This window comes from Vombatus ursinus, unplaced genomic scaffold (genome assembly GCF_900497805.2).
Source record: "Vombatus ursinus unplaced genomic scaffold, bare-nosed wombat genome assembly UNPS02004577.1, whole genome shotgun sequence".
In the NCBI taxonomy this organism is placed as follows: Eukaryota; Metazoa; Chordata; class Mammalia; order Diprotodontia; family Vombatidae; genus Vombatus; species Vombatus ursinus.
Window position 1 is genome coordinate 412,461 of NW_020944355.1, and position 19,770 is coordinate 432,230.

At 48.4% G+C, this 19,770-nt stretch overlaps 1 protein-coding gene across 3 annotated transcripts in view; it reads left to right on the plus strand.

Moving 5' to 3' along the window:
• Positions 1-19,770, plus strand: part of PCDH19 (protocadherin 19) — a 119,313-nt gene that overhangs the window by 73,234 nt on the left and 26,309 nt on the right. For 2 of the 3 annotated variants that reach the window (XM_027838204.1, XM_027838215.1), the window contains one exon: positions 5,838-6,010. In XM_027838204.1, coding sequence (XP_027694005.1) covers positions 5,838-6,010 — 173 coding nt within the window. The remainder of the gene's footprint in view (positions 1-5,837; positions 6,011-19,770) is intronic. The other variant, XM_027838225.1, reaches the window with a different exon arrangement.

Below are 19,770 nucleotides of genomic sequence, written 5' to 3' on the forward strand. Positions count from 1 at the left end.
CGGGCCTCAACACAGCACCTTCTTCAAAATCTGCCTTTTCTCAGGAAAACTGCCATGGTGGGGAATTGGGTTTGTAGCCTGGATCCCTAAAGGGGAAACGTGGGCTTGTCACAGACATTTCCACTAGCTGCCAGGGAATGAGGCCTTTTGGATGGTCATTTTTGAAAGCAGTCTCTTCTCTTGCTCAGAACACTTACTAGCCTTGTACTCAGCCTTCCTGGAGGCCCAGGAATCTTGAAGACAGGGTTCAGCTGTAGACTTCTGAAGAGCACGACTGTGATTTGCTCAGCTGGCAGAGGTCTGAGAACTTTGATTTGCTATTCCCAGCAACTCTCTTCATCCTAGCTCTCCATGAATGCCCAATTCTCCGCTTCCTAATATTATTCATAATGATAAGCAACATTTCAATAGCACTTTCAAACTGTCGGGTCCTTTGCAAACCCGAACTTGTTTGGCCTCCCAACAACCCTGTGAGGTAGTGACTACACAAATATTCTTCTTCTTGTTGTTCTCTCCATCTTATGGATAGGAATGTGAGGCTTAGAGCAGTGAAGTAATTTGCCCAGGGTCACACAACTAGTAACTGTTGGAGGCAGGATTGGAACTCAGATCTTGCCTATTCCAAGTCCCGATTCCCACCCACTGAACCCCTCACTGTACACTGGAGAGATGAAATGGCACAGCCATCCCACCACTTGGATTTGGCGATGAGTGAGGTTCAACCAGAGCTCTGAAACTCCCTAGAAACATCCAGTTTTCATTGTTCCTGGGTCATAGGTTTATAGGGACCATTGAGTCCAAAATCCTCATTTTTGAGATTGGGAAGCTAAGGCTCAGAGTGGTTAAGGAACTGTCCTAAGGGCGTGCAGGGAAGAGGTGACCTGGTCCCCAGTTCCAGACCCAGTGAACTTGATAAAGGGTCTTGTTTTGGCTTGGTTTTCACCCAAAATGTGACTGTGACAATGGACAGTCTCTCCTGATTCTGCCTGAAATCCAAGGTAGCAGCATTTTCCTAGCGGCCACTTTAATTGAAAAGGAAACATTTGAGAGGTTGGAGAAGCCTGCATTTTTTTAGCTTCCCATTTGTGGGATAGCAGCGCTGAAGATGGCAGGTGGTCCACTTGGTTACTGTGGAGGTACCAGAAGGTTTTATAACATAATGAATCTGGTTCATGTCCTTCTTTGGGGCTTTGAAGCCCTGGGTCTTCTCGGGACTGAATGATTGGGGACAAAGCATTTTGGCAGCAAAGTTCCAGGGAAACCTGTCTGTGATAGCTTTCAGGGGCCTTAACATTGCATTTCAAACACTAAATGTGTGGAAGATGTAGGAGAGTAGGGGCTAACGCTGAATAAAAAAAAAAAAAAACAAGCTAAACACGATCAAACAATGCACAGCATGTGGCTTCCTGCAGACCCATGTCCGTGCTTGGGAAATGTTCCCTTCTGAGGCAAGTCTGAACCCCATCACTGGATCTTCATCTAAACATTTCAAGCTCCGTTTATTTTGCATTAAAATAAAAATCTGGACAACTTTGAGGATGGGTCTCCCGGCTCTTCTTGCTTTCCAGCCCTGGGGGTATGAGTCCTGGCCACTACTTCCTGAGCCTCAGCAGTTGACATTCACTAGCAGCTGGTCATCTTCTCAGTCAGTGACCTCGAGCCCATGACCTGTGGCAGCTGTCTTTCTCTAGCACAACTGGACCTTCCTCAGGGAGCTGGCCAGGACTCTGGAGTCGGAGCTGTTCATTCGATGCCTGAGCCAACTAGGGTGGAGTCCCCCACCCTCACACGGGCTAGCCCTGGGCCCTGGAACAAATAACTGCACCTTGGTGAGCCTCAGTTTCCTCATCTGGAACCTGGAGCTCCTAATGCTGTCACTGCCTGCCTCCAAGGGCTGTTGCAGGGACCAAATGAAATAATGGCAGTGTAACCTTATTAAAGCTCTATGTGACATCCCGGGGCCACCAAGAGCCCTCCAGGAAAAGCATCTCAGAGGGTCCACATGTGACTTTGATTTTCTTCCTGCTCCTCTGAGTGATTAAGCCCACTAACAGCACTTTACACCTGTTGTGAAAGTCCTCCATTCTCTCCTGCTGGGCCTTGATTGGGGAGGGGTAGCAGGCAGGGCTCAGAGCTGCAGCTGGATGGAAATTAACCAGGTGGAAATGAACAAGGCAGTGAATTAGTGGGGGCTTCTTGAGCCAGGGACTGGGGGCTCATGGCCCAAGCTGCTTCAATCCCTCTAAAAATCTAGGATTCCCAAGCACCTCCTAGCCACAGATTTCAGATGGGCCCCACAATAACCCTTCAAGGTAGGAGATGAAAGTTAATACCTCCAGTTTCCAGATGAGAAAACTGAAACTTGGCAAGGTTAAATGATTTGCCCAAGATCCTGCGATCCTGCGGCTAGTGAGTGAGTGAGTGTGTGTGTGTGGGGGGGGGGGGGCCTAGCCCAGCTCTCAGAGATCTTTTATTAAAAAGGTATTACCACCCAGTTACACAGATTCTGGAATGTTAACATTTGAAGATAACTTGGAAATCATAACAATCTGACCTCCTCATCTCTCCAGAGGGTGAATTGCAAGCCCCTGTAACCTCTCTACCCCATCCTGCAGGACTCTGAGACATATCCCCCAGGAAGCCTCCCCAGGGGGGCCGCCCCATATGCGTGTCTCTAGATATTGCCTAGAACCAGTGGAGCACCCAGGCTGTTGTCTCTTGACAGCCATCTGTCTCTTGACATCACGTCTCTTCTCTTGAATTCTCTTATCTTGTGCTGCTGATGTTCATACCCACCATTAACGTCTCCATTGATCCTCAGAGACTGTGGGATTCTATGACTCGCAGCCAATGTAGCATTGCTAGAAGAATATTGATGCTAAAGAGATGGGTTTGGAAGAAGCTTGGGGGTCACTTAAAGCATTACGCAATTTTCCAAAGACCACCCAGCCTGCTTTCCTTCTCCTGTTCAGACCTGGGCCCAGCACATTGCTCATTTTCAGTTGCTGCCCAAGATCTATGTACTAGTGGACTTACTCTATGGCCTGTCCATCCAAATATACATCATGATCTGGACAATAGGCATTCTTCATCCACTTGAATTCTCTTGTATGGATGGTTAGGCCAAACTCTTTTGAGTGATCACGGATCTCATTTAGGAGGCTCTAATGGTCTTCTGGGGCTTGATGCAATTAGCTGTTTGTCACCTACAAATAACATCTAGAACATCTCACTGTCATTTCTGAGACATATTCATTAAGCACGCATGTGTGCATATATACACACATATATATACATACACACATATACATATACATATATGCGTACGCACATGTGCACATACACACACTATATATATATATATATATGTATATGCATATGTATATATAAGAGAGACTCAATCACCTAGAAAGACTTGGCCCTTCCCCTTTGGGACCCTTATATGTCGAACAGGATTCCCTCTAGCTTAAGGCTGAATCAGTGCTAAGATCTGACTAATGGGTTTTCAAGGCTTTCTTCCCCCAGGAGATACACAGGCAATAAAGAAAATGAAATCAGCAATTTTTATGCTGGACATAAATTGTTATTTGCTCAGGGTATTTGCCAGGCTGCTCTATAATTTGCAGCATCTTTCCTTCTAGGTCTTACAAAACCTTACACAGCTCCATTCATTAAGCCCCCCCCAGCATGAGGGCAAGTGGGTCTTATTCTGGCAGACTGGCAAGCAGAGTTCTCAGCACGTTAACTGGTGTGACCGCCACTCCCTGCTTTTTGCATAGGGGAACACACACAGACATTCATCTCAAGGACTCCCACCCCTGGATTTCCTGATCTTTGCTTAATCAGACTGTCTCTCCTTGTAATTCTGGAATCTGTGGTTAGCAGCCTTCTGGCAGGAGACAGCGTGGTACAGGCGTAGAGAGAGTGCTGGGTTCCAATCTAGGCACTTTCCTTCTCTGGGCCTCAGTTTCCTTAGCTGTCAAATGAGGAGGCTGGAATAGATGGCTTCTGAGGTCCGTTTGAGCTCCAATCTCCAATACCCAGTATTGTATCATGCCAGATGCTTCTACCCTGTCCATGGGGTTTCCTTGGCAAAGTGAAGTGACTTGTCCAGGGTCACACATCTAGTAAGTGTTTGAGGCTGGATTTGAACCCAAGTCATCCTGACTGCAGGCCCAGCTCTCTATCTACCGAGCCACCCAGCTGCCTCTTATTGATTGATAAGTTCCATGAAATATTCCACTAGGCCAGGAAAGAGCCTCCAACTCGGCAAAGAAGGGAGAGAGGCCAACCTTGGTCATTATAATTCGACAACTTTCAGTTTGTTGTCGTCCTTTCCATTTCCGTTAATGTAGTTGCTGTGCACCGGTGTTCCTGGTTCAGCTTCCTTCACTCTTCATCCATTCGTGTAAGTCTCTGAGTGCTTCTCTGCATTCTCCAGGTTCACTGGTTTTTGTGGCACAGTGATTGTCCATGACTTTCATGCCCCACAACCTGTATAGCCATTCTTCGCTCCATAAGCACCTGCTTTGTTTCCAGTTCTATGCTACATTGCCCCATTCTTAGATTGAATAGGATTCCTTTTGATCCTGGGGAGAGGGTGACCGTTGCTCCATTGTGTCAACAGTAATGCTTTCCAGGCCGCTGACTGAATGCCACCAACCCGAGCCTCTTAGGAGCCAGGCCAGGTAGGGTTCCAGGCTGAGACAATCAAGTGGAATTACAGTGTCCTCTCCATAGGAGGTCCCTTTTCCATAGTCTAGTGGAGCTCACTGGAATTCCCCCATGCGCCTCAGCTCCCCTCGACTCCCGGTCAGTACTGGGAGATGGATTCTGCTACCCATGAGGTACTTCAGATGTGTAACTGATGGCCTATGGTACAGCACAGCTAGCTGGCAGCCACAGCAGCATGGCAGATGGGCCTCCTTGGATGTACCCTATGCTTTTTCTTAAAGCATGGTGGCAGCAGGGATGGCGGCAAGGGCCACTTCTTGGCAGGGGCTGCTTTGGCACCTTTTCTGTCTGGTTGGGTTCACATAAGCCAAGAGACATTTGCCTCAAATTCTCTCTGAACTGAACTTAGTTCAATTCAACGAGTGTCTATTAAGCAGTGTGCAGAGATACAGTCAGGAAGCCCTGGGTTCAAATCCTGCCTCTGACATATGCTGGCTGTGGGACCCTGGGCAGGTCACCTACCCTTACAGCGCCCTGAACCACTCGCTAAGCTTAAAAGTTATAGAGGTGTTGCTCACCTGCTTCAATGGAGTGGGTATCCATGCCAGGGAGTTCCCCATTGCAATAAAATCTCAGGTCTTGACCCAAATAGATACTCCAGGCATGATGGGAGACCCTGGACTTCCAGCCAGAGTTCTGTTGTCCCTGGTATCTCCCCTACCTTTCACATACCAGGCTTCTCTATCCTTCCTCTCGTTTTCTTTTTTTTTTTTTTTTGTTCAGTTACAAAGCTGACCCGAAGTCCCTGCGCCTCCTTTCCCTTGGTTTCCAATTTCTATCCCCTTTCCTTTTTTTCTGGAAGACCAGCAGCAATCCTTTGTTTGTATGAGGATGAAACAAATCCTGCTGTAATTCTCCCTCTTTGTGGTGATTGTTTCCAATTCGTAGGGAATTCTAGTTGCCTATAGGAGTGCATTTGAAGATGAATGAATGAAAGGGCAAGTTTGCCATGGCGGGGTAGCCAAGGCAATTCGGAGTTGGAGCTATTAAAGAGATTCCAAGGGCTGGCCTGGCCTCAGGGCTATGACATCATCCCCAGTTACAGGAGACCTGCCTGCTCAGCCCTGCCATGACAGTAAATGACTGTTCTTTCTCCAACCCAGCAGCTCCACATTCAAGGACTTGGAGGGGAATAGCCTGAAGGACAGCGGACATGAGGAGAGCGACCAGACTGATAGCGAGCATGACATCCAGCGGGGCCTGTACTGCGACACGGCCGTCAATGATGTCCTGCATTCCAGTGGCGCCTCCATGGGAGCTCAGCTGCCTGACCATGGTAAGTGCTGAGGGAGCCCAAACCCCACATCTGGTGCTCTAGGGAGTGGAGGGGGCAGCATAGGGATCAGAAAGGTCCCCCTGGGGTCACTAGGGAGGCATGGAGAAGGATTGTGGGATCCTGATGAAGAACCAGTCTCCTTGTAGGTGGGTGGTAGGCACAAGGAATGGAGCTGGTTTTATTCTTTTTTTTTTTTGGCTAGGCAATGGGGTTAAGTGACTTGCCCCGGGTCACACAGCTAGTAAGTGTTATGTGTCTGAGGCTGGATTTGAACCCAGGTCCTCCTGAATCCAGGGCCGGTGCTCTATCTACTGCGCTACCTAGCTGTCCCTTGGTTCTACTCTTTAAAAAGCTGAGCACATCGACTGCATGTCTCCCATTTTCTAACCGTGTGAGGCACCAAGCCTCTTTTGTCACAGGGTGACGGCCCTCTTTCCCTTTGGATTCAAGGTTTCCTATGTGAATTTAGCTGATTAGTTGAGCTGACGAGAGTATGGAGTTAATGAAACTAAAGATGGGGGCTCTCTCCCCATACAGAGCTAACGAGGTTTCACATGGGGAGAAATATGGCTTCAGCGTTCTCGCAAATGCAGATAGGGATCCGGGAGGACAGGGGATAGACACAGAATGAAAGTGGGGATAGTTCCATGAAAACCATCCTCACTACTGGAAAGATCTTTCAAAGACCATGGCCTCCACATGGATGACAATGGAGGATTATAATCCTAACAGGGGAACATGACAGTTTTTAGAAACTGGGCCACAATCCTTCAGCAAGGATTTTTTATGAACTCTGTCAAGGGCCACAAGGCAAGCCAGGCCACGCCTCGGAGCTCAGATGAACTTGAGGGCAAATGTCACTTTTTAAACATCTTACTGATGCAAATATACTCGGCAAATAGCCTTTCCTTCTCAATTCAGAGGTTGGGCTTCAGCAGAGCCTCAGGAAGCACAGAGATCTCTTGAGATAAGCCGGGCTGCTGAAGGACTAGAGGAGGATGGGACAGAATATGGCTATTATGGGCTGGGCTTCAACTCTTTTTGTTTCCCTGGAAACATCAGTTAAAGCTTTTGTTTTGATTTCATAAATGAAGCCAAAGGGAGAAAATAAAGGGTGTTCATCTCTATAGCAAAAGGTTTTCTTTCCAAAGCAGGGGAAAATGAGTTATCATAGATTCTCTTGCAAAGTCTTTAACAACCTCCCCCAAACAAAACTAAAAAAGAGCTTCTCCTCCCCCCCGCCTTGGGAAAGAAATCAGTAGAGAGGTCACCTCCCCGTTAGGTTCTGCCAACTTTCTTAATTGGTCAGTGGCTGAATCAAATTGAATTGAGAAGGCACTTTCCACTGAACCTTACCATGGCTAAAGAGGGGGAAAAATGAAACATTTCTATAACTCTAGACCTGGAGTAGGGCCAATTTCATTCTCAGAGTATGTCATAGGATTCAGTTGGATCTCTATCATTTGCAAGTTATGTGTCTTAGAAAAATGATTTTCACTAATATCAAAAAGGGTTGTGTTTTGTTTTTGTTTTTTTTTTTTTTGATAAAATGTGTTCTATAGTGGAATGAGGCCAAGAATGGACCTATTCTTTATCGGTACCTACTTATTGCCCAGCTGGGACAACAGAACCATAAGTAGGGTGGGGTGATAAAGGGCATTTCACCAGGGCACTGACATTCAGAGAACACTTGTGCTTAGCAAGAATGACTACTTAAAGGAGGAGGCAGATGGTCTTCTCCATCCACCCCCCACCCCCGACCATTCTTGGGTGAATTCTTCCTTGGCCCTCTCAATCCTGTTCGCTCTATCCAGGCTCCCTGCCCCCCCCCCTCCACATTGAGACCTTGTGTCCCAGGGCTCTGCCTCCTTACTCCCTGAGTTGAATTTGTCTTTAAACATTTGAGGTCATGACTCCCATTGTTTGCCTTGGGTATGTTTTGTCCTTGCCTGGGCACAAACACTGCTATTTCTGGCCCTAGAGAACAATCCTGTGGCAGACATTGCAGAAGGTGTCTCTGAGAGGGTGGATCTGACAAGTTGCACCTGGTCTACCAGTGTGGCTCAGCTCATAAGGGAGAAGGTGAAGGAAGAGGATAAGCAGTTATTAAGCACCTACTGTATGCCAGATACTGCACCAAATGCTTTACAAATAGTATCTCATTTGATCCTCAAAACAACCCTGGGAGGCAGGTGCTGTTATTATCCCCATTTTACAGTTGAGGAAACTGAGGCAAATAGAGGTTAAGTGACTTGCTCAGGGTCACACAGCTAGTTAGTGTCTGAGGCTGTATTTGAACTCAGGATATTCTGATTCTAGGCACAACCCTGTATCTGTTGTGGTGCCACCAAGCTGCCTCTAAAGAGATTTATTTAAAATGATCTGGTGGTACTCGCCCAAGCTGTATAGAAGCTGTTCTGATCCAATGGCACCTTCCTTTATTGTTGCCCAATTGCAGCAGAGGCCCAGGGTTGGGAAGCTGGGACTTCTCACCCAAAGGTGGTCCACAGCGTGGCGCAGACCCCTTGAACCTGACGTCTGTTTCAGACACTGGGCTCCTGCAGAGACTCTCCATGGCATGTGTCTGATGCCTTAGACCTGTGAATTCCAATACAGTTCTGAACTTGTCCCACAGGCTCCCTTGCCCACTCACTACAAGTGGGGCAATTACAAAGTGGCCCCTCAGAGCATCAACAAGCAGCCTCGTGAAGCCCCACCCTGCTCTGTCCTGTTGCCACCTCAGGAGGGGTCTATTCTGGACCCAGGCTCAGCCTGAGGACCTGGAGGGTACCTGGGAGAGCAGGTATATATGGCAAGGCCCCTGTGGAGTCCTGATTGTGCCAGTGAAAGCCCCCAGAAGCTCTAATTCAATTGAATTTAAGAAATAAAATGTAAGTGCTTCCTATGTTTCAAGCCCTGTGTTAGGTGCTAGAGTTACCAAGACAGAAAAGAAATAGTCTCTGCCTTTATGGTGCATGCCCTGATTCCTAGGTTCAGAGCCTACAACTTGTATGCAAGTTAAATAAAGAGTGTTCCAACCCAGCCCCTGGGACCCCCAAAGGACCCTGCAGTTGCTGGGCTATGTCAGGAAATGGGGTACAGAGGAGACCCCGGGCTGATTGTGGGCTTTCCAGGCCTGCCATGGTCCCAACCCAATTGTCAGCAACCCCTCTGGAGCTGCTTCTTCTCTCTCAGGTTTGGCCACATGGGCACAGTGCCGTGACTGGCACAGTGGGAGGCAGATGGAACAGGTCGGTCTTAGCCCTGATTTCTTTCATTGCATGTTAGCCTCTGGCCTCTGCACATATTTGGACAGTGAACTGATGGGGTATCCCGGGGGAATGGTCATTTGGTATATCCGTTTATTTTTTCCTTGAGCAGGAATGAGATGTTAAAACGAGCCAGAGTTCTGAAGAACTGAGTGTTGGAGCTGGAGGCCATTTTCCTGGGAAGCCCCTGCACTCAGTGCTTCCTGTCAGGCTTGGTCTTTATGGTTTCCTATCCTAGCAAAAAGGTTGGACGAGATCCCCAAGGCTAATGGCTGACATACTCCGGCCACCTGCGGGGCCAAAGTGCTTTAGGTTGCAAGCACCATGGGAAGAAATCCCATCCCAGCCTCTTGTTTGCAGCCAGCTCTCTGAAAAATCTGGTGACTGGAGAGCACTCTGTGCTCAAGGAAGTGAGTGCCTAGAATTGATCAGTTCAGCCCCAGAATACAGAGACCACGGGCCTTCCGAGGGCAGATGGCACAGAGGTGTCATGGAGCCTCTCTGTCTCCCTGTTGGTAAATCAACAAAACATCTTGATGGACTGAGCCTGGGTGACCAGGAGGGAGAAGCTTCCTGGCTTGGCCTCACTCCCAGCAGGCCTTAGGACAGGCCCCTGGCTCAATGAACCGGCTAAGTTCAGTTCCATTGTTCCCAGATAAAGTAATCCAAATTGCTCTTTTTGGTGCAATGAAGTAACATATCTCTGTTTGTCTTCAGTATTGTGGCTACTTAGTGAGCTCTTTTTTGTCATGGCTATCTAGAAGAGAAGGTGATCGAGAATACTTTGTCCCGTTCTTCCCACTAGAATATTGCGTTTTTTGAATGTCCTCTCCTCAGGGCCCTCGGAGTGACTTGTAAACAAATAAGTGATCCCCCCTGAGCTTAACACTTTGCCTAGTTTACCCCCAAAGGAGTTTAATTCTAGCCTTGGGTACAGTCCCCAAGGCTCCTGGCCAGCCCTGTTTAGCCCCACTACTTTCTGGAGCACCACAGATGTTCTATGTACGGGGAGCATCCTTGATAAAGAGAGGGCCCAGTAAGGAAGAGCCCAGGTTTGTTCCTTTCTTGACTGTCTCCTCATGCACTGGGTTTATCACCTTGACTGAGTTTGGCTTTGAATCGATGGATGTCAGGGGTTATGTCTGGGATCAGCTAAAGGAACCTGGGATGCTTAGTCTGGAGAAGAGAAGACTTAGAGACTTTAAGACTTCAGATTTGAAGATGGATCACCTGAAAGAGGGTCTAGGCTTGTGCTTGGCCCCAAAGGGCAGAATCAGGACCAGCTCTCAGCAGAAGCTGGAAGAGGCCAGCTTAGGCTGCATAGCAGGCAGACCTTCTTATCAGCGAGTTCTGGCCACAAGGGGCCTGCACTGCCTGGGGCCATGGTGCTGCCCCTCCCTGGAGGTCACTTGGCAGGGAAGTTGGAGATCTGGGGAACTCTTTTGGGGGGTAGGGGTTGGGCTCATTGGCCACTGACATCTCTTCCTAGCTGAGATTCTGTGATGATGACCTATTTGACATGACTTGAGATTCCCCATTAGGCTTATTTAAATGGAGTCTCTGCTATCACATAGGGAATGGAGCCCAAGTTTGTCAATTCTAGTCTCATGCCCGGTGATTTTGTCTGTTTTGAAACAGAATCCCACCCAGTCTCTCTTACCTTATGATCTTAATTATTGATTATAAATTCATCAGCCGAAAAGATGACTCTCATTGCTCTAATACGGAGTTCATTACAACGTTGGATTGTTTTCCCTCCCCTGTTAATTGACACCAAATGGATAGCACAGACAGACATGCTCAGGAACTGTTACCAAGAAGACCTACCTAGAGTGCCCAAGAGCCACAGTGGGCCATGGACTGAGCGCTGTTTGCTCGGCCTTTTTACTCATCTACTTTATTTTCTGGTTTTATCAGCCAAACTTCATTCAGCAAACATGTTTGTTGGGTTAAAACATGGGGCCGGGGGATTAGATCTTCAATGACTGCAACTGCCGTTACAAAGCAACCTTGGGAGGCCTGTGTGGTAGGCAGCTTGCTGCCATATCCCAGCCTCTCCTGCACAGGTCCGCATTAAGACCTTTATACTCTTGACATTCACCTTCCCCCCACCTCAATCCGCCCCCCACGTTTGCAATTGCCTCTCCTCCTGCCTTTTAACAAAATGCTGAACAGGTACCTGAATATCCCTCCTGCTCGCTCCCTTATCTACCTGTGCCCCAACTCCTTTCAATTAGTCTCTTGGTGAAATGGGAGGACTGCTCCACCTAGACCATGTTCCCACCCTGCCAAGCAGGCCTCTGGGTGTTCAGAGTGCCAGCACCCAGCCAGATGTTAGGCAGAGTCATTGAAAATTCCATTTTATCAGATGAGCATTCACTGTCAAAAAGTTTTATCTTGACTTCAACAAAGAGGTCGATTAGCTCCCCTAGGACCTGAATTAGCATCTTTGTGGCTGTATATACTATTTTGCAATTCATGTAGTTATGCCCCTCCTCCACCCCCAGTTCTGCTTGTACAGAATGTTGGATTTTTTTTGGTAGTGCCTTAATTCCCTGACAAACATACCAGCTGACAAAGTTTAATTACTTTACCATAGGAATGGATGTGTCCAATGACCATACAACTGTAGAAAGGATTTTCACGCCTTCAGTCGGGCATCCTTTCACTTTGCCTGAGGCATATGGCACTCATTATCTAAGGCCCCCTAATCTATGACTGCATATACCCTAAATGATGCAGATAATTATTATCTATAAGCCACTAGGTCACTGAATGTGCCAGATATTGCCATTATTAATACTGAAAGTGAAATTGTTTTCTCCATTGGTTCTAGCTTGGTTCGAATCTTAGCTCCAATGTTCACTGTCTTGATGGATTTGAGCAAATTGCCTAATGTCTCTGGGTCTCAGTTTCCTCCTATGTAGAATAAAGGCACTTGATTAGCTGACATCCAAAGATTCCTTCCAACTCGAAATCTCGGACCCTATCAGGCTATGAATTGCTTTTTAAAAATATATATACAAAAACAATTCACACCATGAGAAGATCTTGAGGTTAATTTAGTAAAAAGCTGAACAATTCTGTGTTCAAAAAAAAAAAAAACAAAGGAAAGTCCAGCAGGAGGGTCTTCCCAGAAGTCAGAGACTGGACTTCATGTCACAATGCTAGGGACTCAAAACCCACTTCTGTGTGAGCCTAAGCTAGTCATTTCCCTTCTCTCAGCCTCAGTCTCTTCATGTATAAAACGAGGGTACTAATATCTCTAGTCCCAATATCAAAAGGTTGTTGTGAGGTTCAAGTGAGACAATGTGTTGAAAGCACTTTGCACGCTTTCCAACGATTATTATGTCCTTTTCAATGAGAGAATGATACTGGATTATCTCTTGATCCACACCATTTGCTTTTAGGTTTTGAACAGTGTCAGCCTCATTGGAGCAGAAGGGAAAGAGCCCTGCCTTGGAGTCAGAGGAGCTGGTTTGAATCGCAGCTCTGTGTGATATTGGGCAAGTCACTCAAGCTTTCTGGGTCTTAGTGTGCTCAGCTGTAAAACGAAGGGGTCTGGATGGGGTGCCCTTGGAGGTCTGTAACCCTATGGCTTGTCTTTTCCCAGTGTGCTTTTAGCTGACACCTGCATGTTGGCCATGCTGCTCATCCTTGGTCAGCGCCCTCACAGGATGAGGGAGCCAGGCTCCTTTGCTTGTCCCACTGGTTTGGGAGGAGGGGGTTCATCAACACCACAGAAGAGACTGCACCTTTAACCTGCCCTATTAGGTCTCTGATGCTCAGCCAAAGACCATCCCCCATCCCTGCCCCATCCACTACCATCCACCTTTCATCTCCGAAAGTGCTGGGCAGGTGAGAAAAGTGACAGGTGAGGGCTTTCCTTTACTCCATCCACATCGCCCTTTTTCCAAACTGGCCTCCTTCCAAAGCATCATTTATATTTTATTGGCAAGTCAGTCGCGGGGATAAAAGTTGTCTGTAAGTAAGGGAAGCCTGGCTGCTAGCGGTTGTTTTGTGTCCTCCTTTTGGCACCGGCAAGTTTGTCTGGAAGCTCGTTTCAGATGGGTCTGCCTCCAATTCAGTCCTGCCTGCATACAGGATGAGAGGAACGGTCCCATATATTCTATAGGGCTCCCGGTATGTTGAAATGCTTTTCTAGCCCACTCTGAACTTGGAACTGCCTCAAAACCCACTTGTGGAAGAAGCAAAGATGGGTGGCAAGTGACTCAACAACTCTGAAGATGAGAGCAAGCCAGGGCTTTCATGGGTTATGATGGCTGTTAACAGCACCTTTTATGCCGGGGGCAAGTTTCAGAGAGCACGTCCAGACTTGGGCGTGCAGCACGTTAAGTGCACGTTAAGTTTAACGCATCCTTGAATCAACTTTTTAACAGAAGTTCAGTTGAGGCAGGGGTTGACAGAGACCTTGGGAGACAGTAAGGCCACATCCCCATAGATGTCTCAGAAGGAATTCCCTTGGGGTGTGGTGTACCCCACCTGGTAGCTTCCTACTTTAATTATTCTTTCTAACTTCTTGCTAAATTCAGTTGTTATTCCCCTGCTGGAGGAGGATTAGTGCTGTCCAGCCCTCTACATTTCACTGTCTCAGGAGAAAGCCCTAGTCACCCCACTCTAGTTGTGTCCCTGGGGTTATAAAGTCCCATATTACTGAGCCCGTGGAAGGTAGTGGAGGATGGAGGCCATTTAAAAATACAGCACAAGTTGACCAGTATGGAACAGACTGCTTGGGATCGATGAAGAGATTAAGATTGTTTGAGTGAGAAAGCAAAATGCATTTAAAGGGACACTTGGATGTGATGGGAGCCCTTTACATAGGGATAGATAGTGGCAGCCAGGTTCCAACACGGCACACTGAAGGAAGAGTTCTGTCCTGTGGGGGGAGGGTCTATCCATTAATCCATGGGGCACCATGACTAATGGATGAAGCCAACAGGAGCACAGGAAATGAGGAGTAGTTCTTTTGCTGGGGAATCATTACTTAGGGACTCAGGTAACATAGCCATCTTCCCACTCTCCCAGAAATCCATCTAAAGTCACATATTCCCCTATCAAAAGCTTGGCTTATCCTCCTCATTGGCTTTCTCTTGCCCATGTTATTTTCTTTGTGGCAATGGGCATGGCCCGGAGCCATGTTCAGTAACTTTGCCATGATGGAAAAAAATGGGACATGACTAGAATTAAGAGCTGGGAGAAACTCCATTTTGCTTCAGTCATAGCATAGTTATGCCATCATCATTCAGAATGTCCAGGTCCCTGGCACACCATTGGGGCACCTGTGCTTGGCAGAAGCCTGTGCCAGTAAGATGAGTTTCATCCCCACTGATCATCTCACTCTAGATCTCTTGTTCTCTCTTGGTCTCTATCAGGCTTCCTGGACCCCAGAAAGGGGGGCTTGGCTTTCCCTGTCTCTCTCGAGACCTGGAGTTCCTCTCCAAACTTTCTACCTCCATTTGTATGTACCCCTTCTGAGTCAATTGTGAGGTTGCCCTCCTCCTCTGTGACCTTGGATTTAGGCACCACAGAGGGGCCCAGAATCAGAGTTCCTGGCTTGGAAGGAATCTTAGAGCCCATCAGAGCCCAACTCCCTACTTTGGTAGATGAGGAAACAGTCCCAGGGAAGGGAAGAGACTGGTCCTAGGCAGCATGATTGTGTCATAGGCAGGATATTAACCCAGGACCTGCCTTGGACTCCGGATCCAGAGCTCTTGCCTCCTCTCTGGGGAAGGCAGCTGTCTTCACTCCTCTCTGAGTGTAATTGGCTCCAAGCCAGGTTGGCAAGCCTGGCACCACCAGATGGAAGAAGGTATCTTTAGTCATTTAACGGGCCCCCTGTTCAGCCTCTTTCTCTAGGGTGTCTGTTTGAGAGTGGACCCTTAAGATCCCCAGGTAGCCTGGGACTAATTGACCCCTCTGCAACCAACCAGACATCAGAATTCATCCTGGTTGAAGTTCAAGTTGGACCAGCTGACCTTTCGAGTCCCTTCCCCCTTGGAATCTAGGATTCCTATGAAAGCCAATACTTGCTTGTGCTTTGGAACCAAGAGGTTGGTCCATGATTTATCATATCAGCTTCCCAGATTCCTTTGTGGATGGATGTTTCCATTGTATACATCCCTACCCCTTTGCCCCAGCCCTCGTGGGAAGGGGCTTCAGGATTCCTCGTAACCATCTGGCTGCGTTCTAGCAGGTGTAGGTCAGAGGTCTCTGACATGGTGGATGGGCCCAAGCGTGCCTTCCGTCTGTGGTAGAGGAGATTGGAAAGGCCTGGTATCCTGCAGGTAACAAGGGACTCGGGCAGATAATGAACTTACATTCAGAGTTTGGGCACCCTGGGGTGGCCTCCTGAGAGGCGCTTGTTTTGGGTGGGGTCCCTAGGAAACAGAAGCAGTGGTTCTCCTCCATTACCCTTTACTACAGTTTAGACAATGAACATGCAAGCTATTAAATCTGGAACAATCGACGGTGCTGATTTGTGTGGAGTTGAAGCCTTTGTACTTGCCCGGCATCTGGGCATCAGGGTCGGCCCCCTAACAGGAATGGGTCTCTTCTGGTGCCTTGCTCTCAGTGCACTGGGTGAAGTTATAACCCTCACAGTCGATTTAGCTCTAGGCGCTTCCCAGTTAATAGCCTAGGTCCTGCTGAGCAGATTTGAGCTCTGCTTTGGTTCAAAGGGTGCACAAGTATTCTGGGGCTGCTCACTTTAGAGAGATCAGGACATAGGGGCTGCTAGGTTCCCTTGGAGCCACTTGGCTTACTGAGTTAGTAATAATCCATGACTGTAGGGTTCCAGGCAAGAGTTCAAAGAGATCTGTGGTGTCTCCTCCCAGCCCAGCTATCCATCCCATCTGCCCTCCTTCTCTTTGCTCACGTATCCCCGACCCAAGTTCAGGCCTTATTGCTTCTCACCTGGTCTCTTGCAACAGCTACCTGCTTTCAGTCTTTCCCCAATCTAATCCTTCCTTCACACAGTTGCCAACAAGAATTTTCCCAAAGCACGCATCTGACTGAGGTACTCCCCTGGTCAGGAAACTGCCATGGCTCCCTATTGCCTCCAGGATAAAAGACAAACTCTTTAGCTTGCCTCTTAATGCCAATCACAGTCTAGCTCTGGCTTTTCTGGCTTACTGCACATTATTCCCCATCATGGATTCCCCATCATGGCCTCTCAGCTCCAGCCAATTGGGTTTCCTTGCTCTTCTCTGAACTTAGCACTCTGATATCCTGCTTTTGCACAGCCTGGACCACCCTCCCTTCTTGCCTCCCAGCTTCCTCAAAGGCTCACTCCGGTGCCATCTCCCTTCCCCCCCTTAGTTGGCAGTACCATATTCTTCCTCGAATGATCGTGTCTATGTTTTTCTATGGCCACATTGTCTTCCCTCTGGAGAAGTGAAGGCCCTTCAGGGCACCAGCCGTTGCTTGTTCTGCCAGAGGCTTGTTGGACTGATCAGCTCTGCCCCCCTTGGAGCACCTGTCACCCCTCCTCAGGGATCCCACCTCAGCCTGGGGAAGAATGGGTACTCCAGCTGGGACTGGCTCCTCCCCACCCCCTTCTCCTCTGCCACACTGCCAGCCTGGCTGAACAATAGACTCCCCTCTTCTCTTTCACAAATGGCAAAGAGGGAAATGAGGACGGAGGCTGTTTCCACCCTCTTTAGGCTGGTCAACCTGTTCCAGAACCTCCCCACCTGCTGTTTTTAATCATTAATGAGGCTGTCAGTTGCTCTAATCTGGGAGGTGAACCAAAAGACTGGTTTGGATTTTAATTTAATTTAAAAATCAGCTTCTTGGAAAAGGCCCATGCCTCCAGCTTGTAAAAGGCAGGTTGCGGCTGTTGATAAACTAAGTCGAGGTAGGCCCAGAAGCTGCCCTATCGCTAATATGTAAATGGAAAGACATGTTTTTGAACTGTGGGACCGAGCATTATTACAGATAGTAGAGCAATCAGTACTTTTATTCTGGGATCCAAAAGTCATTGGGAGGCATGCTTTAGAACAGTGACCAAGTGTCCTACCTGAGTGATCTTGGGCAAACTACTTCTGGAGGTCTCAGTTTCCTGCTCTGTCTATGATCCTGTAAATGTCATGTCTGTTTTCTAGAAGGGTGACTGCTGCCCCAAAGGGCTAGTGAGCTAGTCAAAGCCAAGGGGATGGTCATAATAATAATCATTCTGTGAGGTGAGTGCTATTATTATTTCCATTGAATAGATGAGGAAACAGACAGTTAGAGATGAAGTGTCTTGCCCAAGGTCACCCAGCTAGGAAGGAGTCCTAGACTTGGAGTTAGTGAGTTCCAATCCTGCTTCACACTGAGTAAGTGGATAGTAAAAGAGGCCCAGGCTGGCATGGGCAAAGGGTGAGAGGGAGCCCTCCTCTGGTTAGCCCCTGGGAAGGGGTAAGAATCAAAGCGGCACCCAGGCACTTCCGAGTTTCGGGGGGCGGGGGGGGGGCGGCAATCAATCTCAGTGGCTAATGTGGTTGAGGCTGGCACCAGGCTACTCCCGCTCTTATTAACCTTGTGGTGTTCCCTTTGTGATGCTAATTAGAACCCAGAAAGCTCTCTGCTGTGGTTCTTTGGTCTAAAATACAATTTTCAAAGAAACATGATCTACTTAGAGGCTGCTCTTTGCACGCTTTTCCCCTTATGATGGGGGATGACTGGCTTACTGTTTAAGTAGACTTTGAGTGACTAATCAGTAATGTTGCTGCTCATTAAAACACCAGCAAAAGTTGCTACTGCTTTAGGACTCTTTCCAGGTTCCAGCCGTACTGCAATGGGGGTGGGGTGGGGTGGGCAAGTGTCCCCACAAGTTGCATTCAATTCAGTTTGACAGCACCAAAGGTAAGATAGCCCTGCCCTCCAGGAGCTTCTGTTCTGCTGGGGAGATATGCCATGCAAGGCTCTAAGTAAGAGAGAAAATATAGATTATAAAATGCAGGCTGGGAGGGGGTGCCACGGTGGCTAGAGTACTGGGCCTGCAGTCAGGAAAGCCTGAGTTCAAATCCCATCTCAGACAATTCTTAGTGGTGTGACCCTGGGCAAGTAACTTAATCTCTGTCTGTCTCAGTTTATCTGCAGAATGGGGCTAACAACAGGGCCTATCTGGTAGGGCTGTTGAGAGGATCGAATGAGCCGATGTAAACTAGTTATTCTTCATTTCAGGGAGTGGGGCATTCCAGCTGAGGGGATTAGGAGTGGCCTCTTGGAGGAGGTGCCATGTCTGTTCAAAGATATGGAGGTGGGAGATTGAATGTCACATCCAGGGAACATTGTTGGATAATGAAAACATTAAATAAAAATATTGCTGGGAAGAGTATTGCTCCAAAAAGATAGGTTGGAGCAGATGGTGAAAGGCTTTAAATGCCAACCAGAGGGGTTTAGGATTTCAGATTTAGAGGTCACTTAGACCAACCCCTGCATCTTACAGGTGAGGAAACTGAGGCCCAGAGAAGTTAAGCCTCCCGCTCACATCTTACCAAGGGAATACACAGTAAATGCAAAGTTATTTTGAGAGGGAGATCATGGGAATCATGGTGGGGGTGGGGGAGGCAGGAAAGGCTTTGTGTGTAGGAGGCAGCAGCTGAGCTGCCTTAGAGGAAGCCTGGGATTTGATGAGGCAGAGGCTTGATGGTCAAAGGAGCCCATTTCCCCTGGCTGCAGGCCTTGTGCCAGCACCAAGAGGGCTTGAGCTGGCACCAGTCCCTTTTCTGCAGTGTGGTGAGCCAGGAAGTAGGGGACATCCCCTCAGGGTCGGAGGACTGTTGCCCTGGAGAGAATAGTCTATCCAGTTGGCTTTCCCACAGTGCCCACCTGCCACAGACTAGAATGCAGGAGCTGGGGCAGCAGGCCTCCCCCTCCACCCCCACCCAGAGTGCCCTTGCAACAGCATAGCACAGCTGGCTGGGATGAGCCTTGGCCTTCATGGCCTTTTCCCGTGTAGTCACCCTGGCTGGCCATACTGCCTCGTTCGGCCTCCCCCACCCCTGCTAACCCTCCCCCCATCATACGAAATGAAATCTTGAAACTTTATGAAAAATGAGTGTGCCCTACATGATCCCTGTGAGTGCATTGTTCTGCTGGCTTGGGGCTGGCCTGTGGCTCATCCCGATTGAAAGCACCAAGAATCAGGCCTCAGAGCTAGGCTTCCCCACGATCTAGGCCTGAATCTCCACCCTCCCCTGCTGGCTTTTCTGTGGAATGTCTCACTCACTCTCACAGAGAAGGAGACAAACATTCACAGAGAAGCTGATGTGGGAGAGGCGATTCTGGAAAGCCGGCAGGAAGGCGGATTCCTGTCTGCCTGGGGAATGGAGTAGCGTGGGGGTGGACAGGAAGTGGGCTGGCTCCCAGGCCCCAAACCAAGCAGGCCTTCCTGAGGCATGCGTGGCCCCAGCAAAGGGAGCTGGCCTCAGTGACCTGGGCAATTAGGCCCCAAGCCTCCTTTGACTCGACTGGCCTCCTTTGATA